The sequence below is a fragment of the Callithrix jacchus genome, chromosome 11 (assembly GCF_049354715.1).
Source record: "Callithrix jacchus isolate 240 chromosome 11, calJac240_pri, whole genome shotgun sequence".
In the NCBI taxonomy this organism is placed as follows: Eukaryota; Metazoa; Chordata; class Mammalia; order Primates; family Cebidae; genus Callithrix; species Callithrix jacchus.
In genome coordinates this window covers 51301913-51320589 of record NC_133512.1, presented here as the reverse complement: position 1 = coordinate 51320589, position 18677 = coordinate 51301913, and the positions used below count along the sequence as shown (strand labels likewise).

At 37.1% G+C, this 18677-nt stretch overlaps 1 protein-coding gene across 31 annotated transcripts in view; it reads right to left on the bottom strand.

Moving 5' to 3' along the window:
* Positions 1 to 18677, bottom strand: part of COL28A1 (collagen type XXVIII alpha 1 chain) — a 196372-nt gene that overhangs the window by 93867 nt on the left and 83828 nt on the right. For all 31 annotated transcript variants that reach the window (XM_017975339.4, XM_078342703.1, XM_078342705.1 and 28 more), the window contains 3 exons: positions 13757 to 13825; positions 11267 to 11335; positions 218 to 286 (listed from right to left, as the gene is read on the bottom strand). In XM_017975339.4, the coding sequence (XP_017830828.2) occupies positions 218 to 286; positions 11267 to 11335; positions 13757 to 13825 (207 nt within the window). The remainder of the gene's footprint in view (positions 1 to 217; positions 287 to 11266; positions 11336 to 13756; positions 13826 to 18677) is intronic.

Here is an 18677-nt window from a genome sequence, read left to right as displayed (position 1 = left end):
AGAAACACATTACTTATTTTTTAAGCCTTTAGAAGTTCTAAAAAATAAAATCTCATTAAACTGTCTTATCCATCCCTATATTTAATTCTGGACTTATACTCCATTGCAATTAACTGTCAAATATATGCATAGATGTTTGCAGGACTGGCCTTCAGTGAATACCAAGATTGGGCTGGAATGTTTCGCATTAAAGGGAAAGGAGAAATACATTAATTACCTGTTCTCCTTGACTCCCGATTCCAGGGATGCCCATTGGTCCTTGGGGTCCCACAGGTCCCAAATCCCCCTGTATAGAAAATAAACCAGGAAATATAACAATAAAACAGAATCTTATTTTTTCATACTTTGCTAACCTGGAATTAGGCTATGTTTATACCATAAAAAAAAGCTCAACATGGAAAATTATAAAACTTTATTTTATTCCTTTTAAACAGTATGTAGTTCAAAGTCACCAAAATAGATAATGACATTTTTGCTATTCAGTTTAAGTTGATGAGCATTTGTATAGGCTTATATTTATCAATCATTTTTCTCAAAAAAAATTCCTCAATAGTTATCAACACAAACACTTCCTGCTAGGATTATAACAAAAATATTTTAGAAAATTCATAGGATATAAGAAAAATAGAATTTGAGTGATAAATTGAAGAAAAATATTTTTAAATTTTCTAAATATCCTTTCCCTCCCAATCTTATTTAAAATGCATTTTGAAAATTAAGAAATGATCTCACATGAATGCAGCAAAATTAAAGAGCCCTATTTTCTTCTTCCATGAAATTGAGAAAAGAAAATTAAAGTTACCAGCAAGAAGAACATCATTCATTCTTTCTGTGTATTTATACAGATGTTTGTTGAGTGCCCATTATATTGCCAGAAAGTATTTCAAACATTAGGAAAACAACAGTGACCAAAACAGCTCAAAATCTCTGTCCTCCATAGAGCTTAGATTTTAGTAGGGGAAACAAGAAAGTAAACAAGACAGTTAGATAAAATAATTAGTATGTTAAATATTAGATAAAATAATTAGTATGTTAAATAAGCGTGAAAGTGAAAAATTAATCAGGGAAGAGAGGAGGCAGCAATGATTTTGTAGTTAGGATGTCCAGAGACGACGTCACTGATGAGAGGGAATGAGCCAGGTAGAAACCCAGAAGGAAAGCATTCCAGGCAGAGAAACAGTCAGTGCAAGGCTGATGCCCAGCATGTTCCAGAAACAGCAAGGAGACAGTGCGGTGGAACTATCTCCATGAGGGAGAGCAGTAGACTATGAAGTTGGAGAATTATGGCAGTGGGGTCAGGTATAAGGATCAGTGAAGCCTTCGAGGCCATTGTAACGACTTGGCTATTTTCTGAGTGAGATAGGAAGCCACTAGAGGGCTTTGAGAGGGAAGTAAAAGATCCAACTCGGTTTTTAAGGCCCCATCTGGAAGCTGTATGGAGAACAGACTGAAGGAAGATCTACACGAGAGATGATGGGGCAACAACCAGAGTCTTGAGAGCAGAGGTGGTAGGGAGCACTCAAAACCTGGATAATGCTAAACGTAGAGTGATGGGATTTGCTGAGGATTGAGAGGACTCCAGGAAGTCTCCAAGGCTCCTGGCAGAATAGAGTTGTCATTGACCAAGAAGAAGAAGCCTGAGAGAAAAACAACATTTGGGGTGGAGGGTGATATCAGGAGCTCAGTTTTGGACATGTTTAGTTTGAGATACCTAAAATGAACATCCAAGTGGAGACATCAAGTAGGTGGGAGAGGCCTGGGATGAGAACATAAATTTGGAATCATTCACATATAAATGATATTAAAGGCCATAACTGAATCAACCTGCCAAGTAATAGAAAAAAGAGAAGGTCCCGGGACTGACCCCTTTAAGCACTCCAATCATTAGAGGTCAGAGAGATGAAGACGCCACAGCAGTGAGACTGAGAAGGAAGCAGCCAGAGAGACCAAGTGAAGAGAGCATTTCAAGAAGGTGAGGGATCCATCTGTCAAATACTACCAACAGGGCAAATAAGTTGACAACAAGAGAATTGACCACTGGATTGAGTAACATGGTTAAGATGTTCATTTTAATGGCAGTTGTATTTAGATTACATTAGGGCCACAGAACTTTTTCTTAAACAGTTGGAGAGTAGATATTTCAGGCTTGAGGGTCGTAATAAGGTCTCTTTCATAATTGATCAATGCTGCTTTGGTAGTACAAAAGTAGCCATAGACAATATATAGTGAACAAGTATACCTGTGCTCCAATAACATTTTATTTATAAGAACAGGCAGACAGCTCCACAGTTAGCCAGTGTTTGAGCTAAATAAATAAGTTTTTATGAACAAAAATGTATCATTGATCAAACTTTATAAAATAATAAATATATAAAACCTGCACTAAGAGATCCCCTGGAATACACTCCTCAGTGTTTCACTTTCTATTAACCCTTGGTCTACATAAGTATTATGGAAAGAAAATGTAATGGAGTCAAGTTCTGGCTCAGAGCTGGATTATTTTGATTCAGAATTTGATTTCTTATACATCGGATATATATATATATTTTTTCAGACGGAGTTTTGCTCTTATTACCCAGACTGGAGTGCAATGGCGCGAACTCGGCTCACCGCAACCTCCGCCTTCTGGGTTCAAGCAATTCTCCTCCCTCAGCCTCATGAGTAGCTGGGACTACAGGCGCGCACCACCATGCCCAGCTAATTTTTGTATTTTTAGTAGAGACGGGGTTTCACGTTGTTGACCAGGATGGTCTCGATCTCTTGACCTCGTGATCTACCCGCCTCGGCCTCCCAAAGTGCTGGGATTATAGGCGTGAGCCACTGCGCCTGGCCATACATCAGATATTGTGCTAAATGCTTCTCATCCTTTATCTCATTTATCCTCACAACAACCCCTGTGAAGTGGGCATCCCCATTTTTCAGATGAGTGTAAGTAACTCACCACAGGTCACACAACTGTTAGATGGCAGATGTGACAGTCAAGTCTACTCTGACTCCAGAACCCAACTCATAGCCACTAGTTTGCAAATATTTGTTAAACACATAAGAGAAGGTCCCTTTTTTGTTCAATGTTATTGACAGTTAAATACCAGTGCGATAGGTATAACTCTGTTTTGTACCATTTATATACATTTGAGAGGCCTTATCAGAGCACAGACAAAAACAGCAAACACTGTACAAAACCCCCAAATTATCAAACATCCTCCAGTACTGGCTAAAATTATTGACTGCTACTTCTACCAATTATGGCTCAGTCTAACTCCATTTTTTCCAACTTCTAAATAAAATTCATTAAATATTTAATACTAAAATTATCCTCAATTATCAATAGCATTCAATCCAGAGCCCATCCCTGATTTTTAAAATTATTCCCAAAATCACATAACACAAACACATGAAATATGAAATATCTTTCATCCTCTTCCTGAGTCACTGTAGGTTCATCGTGTGTGGCCTCCCTCCCTGCAGAGTCAACAAGCCTTTGTTAAAACTCTGGATGGATTCCTATTGGTCCTTGCTAGAGGGCATCAACACTAGTTTTCTTAAATGAGTTTCCTTATTTGAACACCATTTTAAGACAATATTTTAGAGTGGGAGCCTAAGGATGGACATACACTTTTATAACAAGGTCAAGTTGATGTTTTTAACAACTATTTTCTTTACTAAGAAGAAATGTCTTTTGATAATGTCTGGATTCAAAGCTACTTTGCTGATGGTAAAAGTCACTGGATGTCAGAACCTAAGTAAGTGAGACATTATAATAAATGAATCAAATTTCTCAGATCATAAGTCATCCTACATAATAACACATCTTGAATATACTAGATTTGGAGATCATGGTGGACAGGAGGTAAGACTATATTGCAGCTTCCACTTGAGAGGAAAGAATAGCATATGAAGGCTCACATTGTGAACATTTGCTCCAGAACGACTACAGGAATACATTAGGAAAGCAAAAAAAAAAAAAAAAAAAACCCAGAGATGTGCTGAAGGAAAGATTCCTCCTGCAGGACCCAGCAGATACCCCAAATATTGTGAGCATGCAAGCTGTGGAAATGGAAAAGGGAGATTGTCCACCCTGAACATATACCCCCACTGGGGAACCTGAAGTTCTAGATTACGGAAGATTCTGACCTTACCTGGAGCAGAGTCAGTTTAGAGAGCCAAGCAAAATACAGGTGTAGAATAAGCAACAGGAAAATCCCTGTGGGCTCAGTGGGTCCCCTAGCAGGCCATATCTGCTTCACATCACTGGAGTTCTTGAGGACAGCTGCCAGAGGCACTGGGAAAAGGCCATAGGGTTAAGGAAACCTCCAGCTGAACTTTATAATAATTTCAACTGATTGAGAAGTCTCCTGGCCAGAACTCACGACAGGGTGTGAATCCAGTGTGCAGACTCCACAGGCAAGGGAAGAAGGAATGCTCTACTGACTTTCCCATCTGGGAGGCAGGCAGCCTGGGGCAAGTTCTCAGCCCTGCTCAACCACTGCCTGGAAACAGACTCAGTGTTGTTGGGGGGGGCATGGTGGGAGTGAGACCGGCCCTTTGGTTTGCATGGGAGCTGGGTGAAGCCTGTGACTGCCAGCTTTCTCCCATTTCCCTGACAACCTGTGTGGCACAGCAGAGGCAGGCATAATCCTCCCAGGTACACAATTCCATTGACCTGGGAACCTCACCCTCACCACCAACAACAGCTGCAGCAAGACCCACCCAAGCAGAGTCTAAGCTCAGACACACCTAGCCTTGCCCCCACATAATGGTCCTTCCCTACCCACCCTGGTAACTGAAGACAAAGGGCATATACTCTTGGGAGTTCTAGGGCCCCTCTGATTGCTTGTTCCTTTCCATACTACCACAGCTGATGCTCTCTTGAAAGCACCACCTCCCAGCAGGAGGCCAACCAGCACAAAAATACTGTAGAAACCAACCAAAGCTAAGGACCCTCACAGAGTCCATTTCACCCCCCGCCACCTCCACTGGAGCAGGCGCTAGTGTCCATGGCTGAGGGACCCACAGACAGTTCACATCACAGGACTCCGTGCAGACAGCCCCCAGTACCAGCCTGGAGCCTGGTAGACCTGCTGGGTGGCCAGATCCTGAAGCGAAATAACAATCACTCCAGCTTAGCTCTTAGGAAACCACATACCTAGAAAAAGAGCGAGAGTACTACATTAAGGAAATCCCAGTGGGACAAAAGGAATTTAATGACAGCCTTGAGCCCTATAACTTCCCTCTGACAAAGCCTATGCAAATGAGAAGAAACCAGAAAACAACTCTGGTAATATGACAAAAAAAAGGTTATTTAACATCCTCCAAAAAATCACACTAGCTCACTAGCAATAGATCAAAATTAAGAAGAAATCCTTCATCTACCTGAAAAAGAATTCAGAAAGTTAGTTAGTAAGCTAATCGGGAAGGCACCAGAGAAAGATGAAGCCCAATGTAAGGAAATTAAAAAAAAAAAAAGATATAAGAAGTGAAGAGAGAAATATTCAATGAAATATATAGCATAAAAAAAAATCAAAACTTCAGGAAACAAGGGATGTACTTATAGAAGCTCAAAGACAAGGTTTTCGAGTTAACCCAATCCAAGTGAAGTATTTGGAGTGAGTACAAAATTAGCACCAAGGCAAAAGTATGCCAAATAGCAGGGCCTTTATTGCCGGCGACCACGGAGGACTCATGTCTCTCCAACCCGTGGCCCCAAAAGGCGGGTGGCAAGACCCTTTTATGCCCATAAACCACCTCCAGGGTAAGGGTGTGGGGCGGGGGTGGGGGTGAAGGGATTCAGACATTCTGAGGGCCAGGGGATTCCGTAAATCACTTCCCGGGCAGAGGAGTGTGCGGGTCTCCGGACATTCCAAGGGCTAGGGGACTTGTCGTCACTTTGATTGTTACCTAAGTGGTTTACAGAAGTCAAGATAAGTGTTAGTTTATACATCATCCGGGCAGTGGTGGAATCCACAGATCTTAGTTACGTATTACAAGTCGCAGGGGCCAGGATGGAATTAGCTTGGGCTGCTTATTCTGGTCATTACAGGTAAGCAAAGGCCAGCAATTCAGGCAGTTTTATTTACAGAAGCCAAGGCCAGCAGTTTATTTCTGAAAAACAGCTTTGTCTTGCATAAAATGGTGTTGTTCAGGCTCTAACTCTAGGCCAGAAAGACAAAAAAAATAAATAAATAAGAACATATGAACAAAGCCTCCAACAAGTCTGGGGTTATGTTAAACAACCAAACCTAAGAATAATTGGTGTTCCTGAGGAAGAAGAAAAATCTAAAAGTTTGAAAAATATATTTGGAGGAATAATTAAGAAAAACTTCTGGACTCCATGTTTGGGTCCCCTTCCACGAACACTCCCTTCATGGAAGCTATTTTTCTCTCTCCTAGATTTCTCCTCTGGAGTCCCCTTCCACACTCTCTCGTGGAAGCCTGTCTTCTCCTCCTAAACTCCATCTCTCTCTATTCCCTTCCATTCAGTGTGGAAGCTGCTTTCCTCTCCTGGATTCCATCTTTCTAGATTCTCTCGCTTAGTGTGAGACTTAGCTGTTTCTTTCTCTCTCCTTCTCCTGTTTTGCTCTCTCTTTAATTAAATCACTTTCTACAAACAAAAAAAAAAAAAAAGGAAGAAGAAGAAAAGAAAAACTTCCCCAGCCTTGCTAAAGAACTAGACACCAAAATAGAAGAAGCTCAAAGAACACCTGGGAAATTCATCGCAAAAAGATCATCGCCTAAGCACATTGTCATCAAGTTATCTAAAGTTAAGATGAAGGAAAGAATCTTAAGAGCTCTGAAGCAAAAACACCAGGTAACCTCTAAAGGAAAACTTATCAGATTAACAGCAGATTTCTCAGCAGAAACCCTACAGGCTAAAAGGGATTGGGGTCCTATTATCAGCCTCCTCAAACAAAACAATTATCAGCCAAGAATTTCGTACCCAGAGAAACTAAGCTTCATAAATGAAGGAAAGATACAGTCTTTTTCAGACAAACAAGTGCTGAAAGAATTTGCCACTACCAAGCCAGCACTACAAAAACTGCCAAAAGGAGCTCTAAATCTTTAAATAAATCCTGGAAACACATCAAAACAGAACTTCTTTAAAGCATAAATTTCACAGGACCTGTAAAATAAAAATACATTTTAAGAAAAAAAAAAACCCAAGGTATACAGGCAAGAAATAGCACAATGAATAGTATGGTACCTCACATCTCAATACTAACATTACATATAAATGGCCTAAATGCTCCACTTAAAAAATACAGAATTGCAGAATGGATAAGAATTCACCAACCATCTCCTGCTTTCAAGACATAAGGACTCACATAAATTTAACACATAAGGACTCACATAAATTTAAGGTAAAGGGATGGAAAATGACATTTCATGCAAATGGACACCAAAAGAGAGCAGGAGTAGCTATTCTTATATCAGACAAAACAAACTTTAAAGCAACGGCAGTTTAAGAAGACAAAGAAGGCCATTGTATAATGATAAAAGGCCCTGTCCAACAGGAAAATATCACAGTCCTAAAACAGATATGCACCTAACACTGGCGCTCACTAATTTATAAAACAATATTCATATACTTAAGAAATGAGATAGACAGCAACACAATAATAGTGGGGGACTTCAATACTTCACTGACAGTACTAGACAGATCAAGACAGAAGGTCAACAAAGAAGCAATGGATTCAAACTATACCCTGGAACAAATGGACTTAACAGATATTTACAGAACATTCTATCCAACAACCACAGAATATACATTCTACTCAACAGTGCATGGTACTTTCTCCAAAATAGATCATTTGATAGGCAATAAAACAAACCTCAATAAATCCAAGAAAAGTGAAATTATACCAAGCCCTTCCAGGCCACAGTGGAATAAAACTGGAAATCAACTCCAAAAAGCCTTCAAACCCATGCAAATACATGGAAATTAAGTAAGCTGCTCCTGAAAAAATCAATGGGTCAAAAATGAAATCAAGATGGAAATTTAAAAATTCTTCAAACTGAATGACAGTATTCACACAACCTGTCAAAACCTCTGGGATACTGCAAAGGCAGTGCTAAGAGGAAAGTTTATAGCCCTAACAAGCCTATATCAAAAAGTCTGAAAGAGTACAAACAGACAAACTAAGGTCACACCTCAAGGAAATAGAGAAGTAAGAACAAACCAACCCAAAATTCAGCAGAAAGGAAATATCCAAGATCAGAGCAGAACTGAATGAAATTGAAACAAAAAAAAATGCAAAAGATAAATGAAACAAAAACTGGCTCTTTGAAAAGATAAATAAAATTGATAGACCATTAGCAAGATTAACCAAGAAAAGAAGGGAGAAAATCCAAATAAGCTCAATTAGAAACGAATTGGGAGACATTACAACTGGCACCAGAAATCCAAAAGATCATTCAAGGTTACTATGAACACCTTTATGCACATAAACTAGAAAACCTAGAGGAGATGGATGAATTCCTGAAAAGATACAACCTTCCTAGCTTAAATCAGGAAGAATTAGATACTCTGAACAGACTAATAACAAGCAGTGAGATTGAAATGGCGATTTAAAAATTACCAATAAAAAAATGTCCAGGACCAGATGGATTCACAGCAGAATTCCTTTTTTTTTTTTTTTTGAGACGGAGTTTTGCTCTTGTTACCCAGGCTGGAGTGCAATGGCGCGATCTCAACTCACTGCAACATCTGCCTCCTGGGTTCAGGGAATTCTCCTGCCTCAGCCTCCTGAGTAGCTGGGATTACAGGGACACGCCACCGTGCCCAGCTAATTTTTTGTATTTTTAGTAGAGATGGGGTTTCACCATGTTGACCAGGATGGTCTCGACCTGTCGACCTCATGATCCACCCACCTCGGCCTCCCTCACAGCAGAATTCTACCAGACATTCAAAGAATTGGTACCAATCCTATTGACACTATTCCACAAGATAGAGAAAGAGAGCACCTTCCCTGAATCATTCTATGAAACCAGTATCACCCTAATACCAAAACCAAGAAAGAACATAACCAAAAGAGGAAACTACAGACCAATATCTGTAATGAACATAGATGTTAAAATCCTTAACAAAATATTAGCTAACCAAATCCAACAACATATGGAAAAGATAATCCACCATGATCAACTGGGTTTCATAGCAGGGTGCAAGAATGGGTTTAACATACACAAGTCAATAAATGTGATACACCACATAAACAGAATCAAAAATGAGCCAGGCACGATGGCTCACACCTGTAATCCCAGCACTTTGGGAGGCCGAGGTGGGTGGATCACTTCTATATACCAACAGCAAACAAGCTGAGAATCAAATCAAGAACTCAACCCTTTTTACAACAGCTGCAAAAATAAAAATAAAATACTTAGGAATATACCTAACCAAGGAGGTGAAAGACCTCTACAAAGAAAACTACAAAACACTGCTGAAAAACATCATAGATGACAGGAAGAAATGGAAACACATGCCATGCTCATGGATGGGTAGAATCAATATTGTAAAAATGACCATATTGCCAAAAGCAATCTATAAATTAAACTCAATTTCCATCAAAATACCACTGTCATTCTTCACAGAATTAAAAAATAATAATAATTCGAAAATGCACATGGAACCAAAAAAGAACCCACATAGCCAAAGCAAGACTAAATAAAAAGAACAAATCTGGAGGCATCAATTACCTGATTTCTAACTATACTATAAGGCCATAGTTACCAAAACGGCATGGTACTGGTATAAAAATAAGCACATAGACCAATGGAACAGAATAGAGAACCCAGAAATAAACCATGATACTTAAAACCAACTGATCTTCAACAAAGGAAACAAAAACATAAAGTGGGGAAAGGACACCCTATTTAACAAATGGTGCTAGAATAATTGGTAAGCCCATGTAGGAGAATAAAACTGGATCCTAATCTCTCACCTTACACAAAAATCAACTCAAGATGGATCAAAGACTCAAATCTAAAACCTGAAACTGTAGAAATTCTAGAAGATAACATTGGAAAACCCCTTCTAGACACTGGCCTAGGCAAGGATTTCATCATGAAGAACCCAAAATCAAATACAATAAAAACAACGATAAATAGCTGGGACTTAATTAAACTAAAAAGCTTTTGCATGACAAAAGGAACAGTTAGCAGAGTAAACAGACAACCCACAGAGTGGGAGAAAATCTTCACAATCTATACATCTGACAAAGGACTAATATCCAGAATCTACAGTGAACTCAAACAAATTATCAAGAAAAAAAAATCACATCAAAAGTGGGCTAAGGACATGAATAGACAATTCTCAAAAGAAGATATACAAATGGCCAAGAAACATATGAAGAAATGCTCAACATCACTAATGATCAGGGAAATGCAAATCAAAACCACAATGTGATACCATCCTACTCCTGCAAGAATGGCCATAATCAAAAAATCAAAAAACAATAGATATTGGCATGGATGCAGTGAACAGGGAACACTTCTACACTGCCAGTGGGAATGTAAACTAATACAACCATTAAGGAAAACTGTGTGGAGATTCCTTAAAGAACTAAAAGTAGAACTACCATTTGATCCAGCAATCCCACTACTAGGATCTACCCAGAGAAAAAGGTCATCATACAAAAAAGATATTGCACACACATGTTTAAAGCAGCACAATTTGCAATTGCAAAATCATGGAACCAACCTGAATGCCCATCAGTCAATGAGTAGATAAGAAGTAGATATATATATATATATATATACACACACAATGGAATACTATTCAGCCATAAAAAGAAATGAATTAATAGCATCTGCAGCAACCCAAATGAGACTGGAGACTATTATTCTGAGTAAAGTAACTCAGAAATAGAAAAACAAACATCATATGTTTTCATTTATATGTGGGAGCTAAACTATGAGGATGCAAAGGCATAAAAAAGACACAATGAACTTTGGGGTCTCAAGGCAAAAGGGTGGGAAGAGGGTGAAATGATAAAAGACCACAAATTGGGTTCAGTGTATACTGCTCAGGTGATGGGTGCACCAAAATCTCACAAACCACCACAAAAGAACTTACTCATGTAACCTAACACCACCTATTCCCCAAATAATTAAATTAAAATAATTAATTTTAAAAAAGAATATACTAGATTTATAATTAACCAGATACCTGTGTGGCATAATTGTCATGTATACAGTTCAGAAATGTATATACATAAAGAACAATGATAATTTTACTGGCATTGTTTTTAGTGTACACTCTATTATACAGTACCTTGTCCCCTTTGATTGACAGGCCTTGTAGTCCCTGTGGGCCAGTTGGTCCTTCAGAACCTTTTTCACCCTGAAAGTACAAGGGAGGTATATCAGTGCACCAACCAAAATCAGGATTTTAAAAGAGTTTACATTACAAACACTATGAATTGTGCTTCAAAATTATTTTTTAAATCGAGCATCCAAAGTCACTGTTTACTACAAATGGGTAATTCTAATTGACTCTGAGATTTACAACTTGAAAAAATGCATTAGTCATAACACTTAAACAAGAAGGACTCTATCCAAACAAAACACATATGTAGCATCCCCGAAGTTAGAAAAGAGCTCAGTTCTCAATTTAAACAAAAATATTCTGGAAATGGAGCACCTAATCAATTAATAGTATAACTAGCTAGATCAAGCCTCCTTTTCCTTAATATTGCTGAAACTGGGTCTATCACACAAGGAAAATTTCTTTATCAGACTAATATGTAAACTAATACTTGCTAGAATTAAACTTTTTGTCCGCGTTTATAAACATTCCTTGAAAATTTATGTTTAAAAGAATTCATGGAAAATCTTCTTGGATATGCTTATATAGTTACATGGCCTAAGTGAATAGCTCCGCCCTTAATATAATGTATAGAAAGTCAAAAACTTTCATGTGCTTTTATGTAAAATAAACCATATAATCAATCAGAAGTAGCATTCATTTAATACATTTATTAGAACCAAGAATAAAGTCAAAGAACATTTACAAATTAGCCCCAAATAGCACATATAGAGAACACCCATTGGTCTGACTGGTTGGGAAATGAAATATTCTGACTAATGGATTCTTCTGATTATCTCCACAAAGTATAACTGTATATAGTTGATCATAAAACAGCACAGAACATGATGTGTTCTTTTTTGATGAGATAGAGGTCAATCCCCATAGGCTATAACATATAAGAGTATCAATTTATCATATTTTATATAATATAAAAGTATGTTGAACCTGTCACTAGGACATACCCTGAAATTATTTTTAATGTTTCATATATTCACTTCTCATTTATTTATTTCTCTTTAAAAAACAGATTTTAAAGAGAAATAATTCTATTCGAATTTTTCAGATTATTTGGGCTACAAATCAATAGAAATAGAAATTTACTAAGTGCCAAAAAAATTTCAAGAAATTGTGTATTATAAAACTTTCTGTGATATCGTGCCAAGTTGCTGACCTGTCTTCTGATAGTGATACTGTGATTAGTCAATGGTGTTATTAATATCCCTTTATCCAACATATTTCCATTATCACAATAAATTAAAATGAGTTTGTTAAAAAGGGTCTCTTTTAAAATTTAACCCAGTAGTCACTCACAATTAAGGATGGATTATTTGTTTTTATGTAATTGTTTTCCCTCTAGTTAAGATTTAGTCTTCTCATAGGTAATTGAATATTGATCATGGTGGAAGAATGAAATGCACTTTTAGAGGATGAGGCCATTCTGAGAAGATCAGATCTTAGTAATTTGATGGAATGACTGATGTGGAGGTTCTGAGACACTTAGAAAGCAGCATGTACTTCTCTGGGCAGTATGTGTGTATATGTATGTGTGTGTTTTGGGGAAAGGCTTTGAAAATAAAGGAAGAAGGACTCCAAATGTATCTTATACTCTGAAATATTGTTGATGCTGCTCAAAGTATTCTGGAAAACTGTTTTTAACATGGCTTTCAGCAAATGTGCCAAAGATTATAGACAAACTGCCTATATCAGCGGACAGCAAACTACAGCCTATAAGCCAGATTCAGCCCACTGCCTTTTTTTTTTTCATAAATACAGTTTTATTGGAACAGCCACATTCATTCATTTATACATTGTTTATGGCTGCTTTCAAGCTACAACAGCAGAGTTAACTAGTTACAGCAGATACCATATGGCTCACAAAGCCTAAAATATTTGCTAACTGCCCCTTTACAGAAAAAGTTTGCCAACCCTTGATACAGAACAACTTGAGCTCCAAGAATTATATATGGGAAATGATAGGAAATTCTCAATTGCCAGGTAAAACAAGGTCTTTTGTAACATTTTGTTCCTGTGGTAAAATTTTCTTTCTTATCATATTGAGGACAGTACTGTTACAGATTGGTTTCTTATCTGTGTTTTACAAACAAAGCTGTGAGCAAAGCATTGCCATAGCTACACTCAATGATTTAACTTCTGGGCATAAGAATGTTATTTATCACTGTGGCTTTAATGACTACAAACTACTTTAAGAGACTTTTCTAATTTCATATGTAGTAATTACATGAAGTAGAAGTCTGCCAATTACTTATTTGTAGTTGCAAATTTTACTGTACTTTCACATTACAGAGAAATTTACATATTCCTTCATTTAATAGGATGAAGATGAAGATGAAAAATACTTAAGTTCTAAAAATTAGCTAGGATACATTTTTAAAATTTGTAATTAATGAGCATGCAAGACAAAGCACCTTTTCCTGGTACAGAAGGTATTGTTACCTTTGGTCCTGGAAATCCTTCTCCGGGTAAGCCCCTCTCTCCTGGTACTCCCTCTGGACCACGGGGACCCTGGTTAGGATAGGAGAAAATTAGGAGCAGGAGGAGAGAGAAAATGGAAAGAGGAATAATGAAAGGAAGGAAACAAAAGAGAGAGAATGGTTATATTTCAGTTCACATGCCAAAAAAAAAAAAAAATACCTGGATCTATACTAAACATGTACAGACTTTTTTCCTTTATCAGTTCCTAAATACTACAGTATAATAACTATTTACACAGCATTTACATTGTATTAGGTATTATAAATAATCTAGAGATGATTTAAAGTATATCTCAGATGTGCATAGGTTACATGCAAATACCAGGCCATTTTATACAAGGGGCTTGAGTATCTGTAGATTTTGATATCCACAGATGTCCTCAAACAAATCCCCCATGAATACCAAGGAATAATTAATGACTGTAGCTCTATTTAAGTTTTTAGTGAGAATCCTTCTAATAAATTCCATACTGTTCAATAGAATTGTAGGGCTATGAAGAATAATATTCCCATTGTATTAAATACTGGTTCCATTTGATTGGCGTAAAATGTTCTATCCCAGTGTTCTCAAAGTAGAAGAAAATGGAAATTGAATGGTGCTTTGAAATGAGAATTAAGAAATAAATTATCTGAGGAAAGGCTAAAAATCTAGAATTATCTGTGGCCCAGAGAAAGATGCACAGTGATTTGGTAAATTAATTATCAGGAGAGAGCCGTGAAGAAATCATCACACAGCTGTTTTAAGGCATTAAGTACTGTTTACATGTGTTTTAATTTCTGTACTGATAAATTTGGATTAAAATTTGAATTATTTTAGGAACTGGTTGAACCCACAGGCAGTTTTATGTGCAAATTGAAATCTTGATAGGATCATTAAGGGGAAACATGATTTTCAGTTGCAATGATTCAAATTAAGAAGTTCATGTAACTATTGCTCAGAAAGCCACTAGGAAAGATGACTTCTCACATGAGTTAAGAAAAACACAGTCTCAAGTGTTGAAATGGACTTGCAGAAAATGTACTAATAAAAAAAAGAGTAATAGTGAGATTTTCATTTAAATTAGGAATTTTTAAAGGTGATAATTTTTCTCTCCTTTTCTTCTTGGCCAGAAGGCAAAAAAAATGGTAAAGGAACTTAAAACAAGAATCTTAGAAGAAAAAACTGAATACTTTTCTCTGATGAATCTAAACAGATAATTAGGCTTCCCTTGCCAGATAAATAAACTATGAAGAAACAAAGTCTGCCAAGTTTTCCACAAGTTCCTAAACCAGCACACTACAGAAACTGAATGATCTTTGAGCTTGAGATACAGTAATCCAGGGTGATTTAAGGCATGCTTTCTGCTCAAGCCCGGTAGCAGAACAAGGATGCAGCATTATACTCATCAGTGACTGATCATAGTTTTCTATTCATAAGAAAAAGATCTGTTTTTCAGTGTTTTTGTCTTTCCCTAATGTTTTATATTTTACAAGACAATCTTCTTTAGTATTTATGCATGCTGATTTAGTAAAGACTTCAATTAAAAGAAAAAGCTAACATCAAATTCAATTTAAATTGCAACAGTTATCAGAAACCTAGCTTTTAACACTTCCAAGATCTTAATGAAAGCACTAATATCCATGACAGTTTACTCTACTGGCAGAGCAACTAGCTAATAGAAAAATAAATAGGAGCATGAAAATTATTAATAGATTGCAAACTAAACCAAAATTGCCAAGCCAACATCACATACTTTAAAAAAGAAAACACTGACAAATTATTCTTTTTCCCTAATAATATGACAAATTGAAAAAAAAACACACAATTTACATTAAATGTAAGAGAATATTTTTCCAGTTCACTCAACTTTTTTCATTCATCCAGCAAAGATATACCAAACTCCTAGTAGGAGAAAGGCTCTGTGCTATGTTCTAGGAACAGCAGACAAAACTGCTCCTTGTCTTGTGGAGCTGACAGTATTGCATGATAGTTAAAACCAGATTGTGGTGTCATTTGGACTGAGGTTCAGTCCCAGCTCTGCTACATATTAGCAGTTTCACCTTAAACAAGTAATTCAATCTCTTTAGAGTGAAGCATCCTCCTTAAAATGGTCATAATAATAGTATCTACCTCAACCACAAGTGTTCATGTAAGGATTAAGCCAGAGCGATTTAAAGCTTTTACAGATTAAGTACTCAATAAATATCTGCTATTATTATCCAAATTATTTTACTTCAGTTCTGTAATTGCTAAGAGGGTCCTTTCATGGAATTTTGTACAAATGAAGGCAGTCTCAGCATGAATGATTTAAATTAAACAATGTGTAAAGAGCATGCTGCACAGAATTAACACTAAATCTTCCCTCATTCTCTGCATTTCTAAAGTACATTAGCTAAGGTGGAAGTGAAAATATTGGAAGCTTTAAGAAGCCAGGTATTCAAAGCTGCTAAGTGTAAGGCTGATAGCCTTGCTAAGAGCCGGATGAACAACACCCACCCCTCTCTATGCCTGATAACAGTTTATCAGGCAGAACACATTACTCAGCATCTGGCTCCTCCATGCAGGCTCCCCTCGCCCACTTCTGCATTCTGTCCCCAGGTCTATATTCAGCGCTAGACTATGCACTCCCAGCACCAGCTATGCATTTGAACCTCAGCACTAAACTGTGCACTCTCAGCACTAAACTATACATCTGAACCTGCGAAAATTGAAGAAATCCTGCCAAGCCTTACCCAATGGCAGCCCACCCCATGCATCCTAGGCCAGCCCCCCTCTAACCCCATAAAACCCCCTGCTCTGAGAAGTCAAGCGCGACTTCTCTGGCCCCCTTTCCTTAGGACCACAGAACCTCGCCTGGGAGATAAATAAATTGGCATCTGATTGATCTTACACTGGCCTCAGTTTCCTCATTTTAAACTCGGCAGTAACCATTACACTAAGAACAGAGAGTTAACGATCATGAACAATCATTTAGGGGAATTTAAAAAACAGTGATCCGAAGTGTAATTACTATAAACCCTCAGAGTAATATTCCACACCATCAGTATATTCTCGTCTTCCAGTTAAACACTCAGAATGAAAAATGATCATTAACCAGAGAAGAGAAATAGAAGGTACTTGGGTTAAATGAGCTACACTTTAATTTATTAAGATAGTACCAAGGATTATTTTTAAAAGACAGAAATCCTTCTATTAAAAAAAAAAAACTCAGTGTCCTTTCTAAGGCCATGAGAACCAATTACAACTATGACATACTTACTTGGCTTCTAATGAACACCTCTAATAAAAAATAAATAATGAAGGCATCTAATTATTAGTTAACACAGCCTGATGAGTGAAATGCTTAATCTGAGACATTAACAAAGAGATAAAACATGATTATACATTATGCTCATCTTATTACTTTCAATAATAATCTCGTGTTAATAATCAATTAAAATGCTTTCAATATATACTGTAAGCATTAGAGATAAATATGCTAATAATAATAGTAACTGTCCATTATCTTCAAACAGTGCCATCTACTTTATTTTTTTAACCTCCAAGTAATTATAGTTCTCTTCCAGGGTTTGTTTTTTTACAGTGCTCTGAATAACCTTGTATTTAAAAAAAAAAGATCACCCTGATGGTCTTAACCAATTTAATTTTTATGAATCAGTTACATCTACCAGACCAGCACAAAACTAGTGGTAATCACATAAAGATGACAGATGACAGTTCAAAAGTAGGCCTTGGAGCTAGAATATTAATTCAATCTATCAGCAGATTTATATTAGTGTGGTAATGAAAAGAGAGTAATACTAAATATGAAACACTTGAAATAATTCAGGCAAAGAAACAAAAGTAAAGGATTTTCAGTAGAACTTTTGTCATTCCTAAGGTAAGTATTTATGTTACTTATAAATAATTCAAAAAGTCACATTGTTGATTTTCTTATAATGACATTTTGGTGCAACGTTTTGATACATTATTTAGGATCTTTCCCACCTTTGTTATGATTTTTGTTTCCAATTAAATGTAACTCTGTGTAATTGTGGCTTGGAAAGCAAGCAAGCATTTCATGTTCTGGCAATATTGTTAAAAACACTCAACTACAAACAGTTAGGTAATATAAATTTTCCTTTAAAATGAATTTTAAAGGCATGGAAGAATCCAAAGAAGATAAGAGAAATTACAGGCTTCAAAATGAGAGTCAAAACTCGAAAGCTCAAGCACATAAGGTAAGCACTGCAGGTAAGTATCTAAGCTGGTGCTACAACTATTTTGAATAGAAAAGTGTGTTTGTGTGGTGGGAAGAAGACTACGAAATTTAGAAGGAGGAACAGTAGCAAAGACTTTGGCTCACCCAGTGGAAAATGAAAACACAATTATAACTGAAAAATTGAGATTTCCACAAACTTACAGAGACGGTCCCCAATTTAAGATGAGATAGGGCCAGGTGTGGTGACTCATGCCTGTAATCCCAGCACTTTGGGAGTCTTAGGCAGGAGGATCACAAGGTCAGGAGATAAAGACCATGCAGGCTAACACAGTGAAACTCCATCTCTACTAGAAATACAAAAAATTAGCCAGGTGTGGTGGCATGCACCTGTAGTCCCAGCTACTCATGAGGCTGAAGCAGGAGAACTGCTTGAACCCAGGAGGCAGAGGTTGTAATGAGCCAAGATTATGCCACCGTACTCCATCCAGCTTGGGCACCAGAGCAAGACTCCATCTCAAAAAAAAAAAAAAAGAGAGAGAGAGAGAGAGAGATGGGATGATTTGACTTATGACTTTTTGACTTTACAATGGATTTGTCAGCATGTAACCTGCATGGTAAGTAGTCAAGGAGCTCCGTATGACTTATAATGGGCTTATGGTTTCTACTGAATACATTGTGTTTGCATCCTCATAAAGTTAAAAA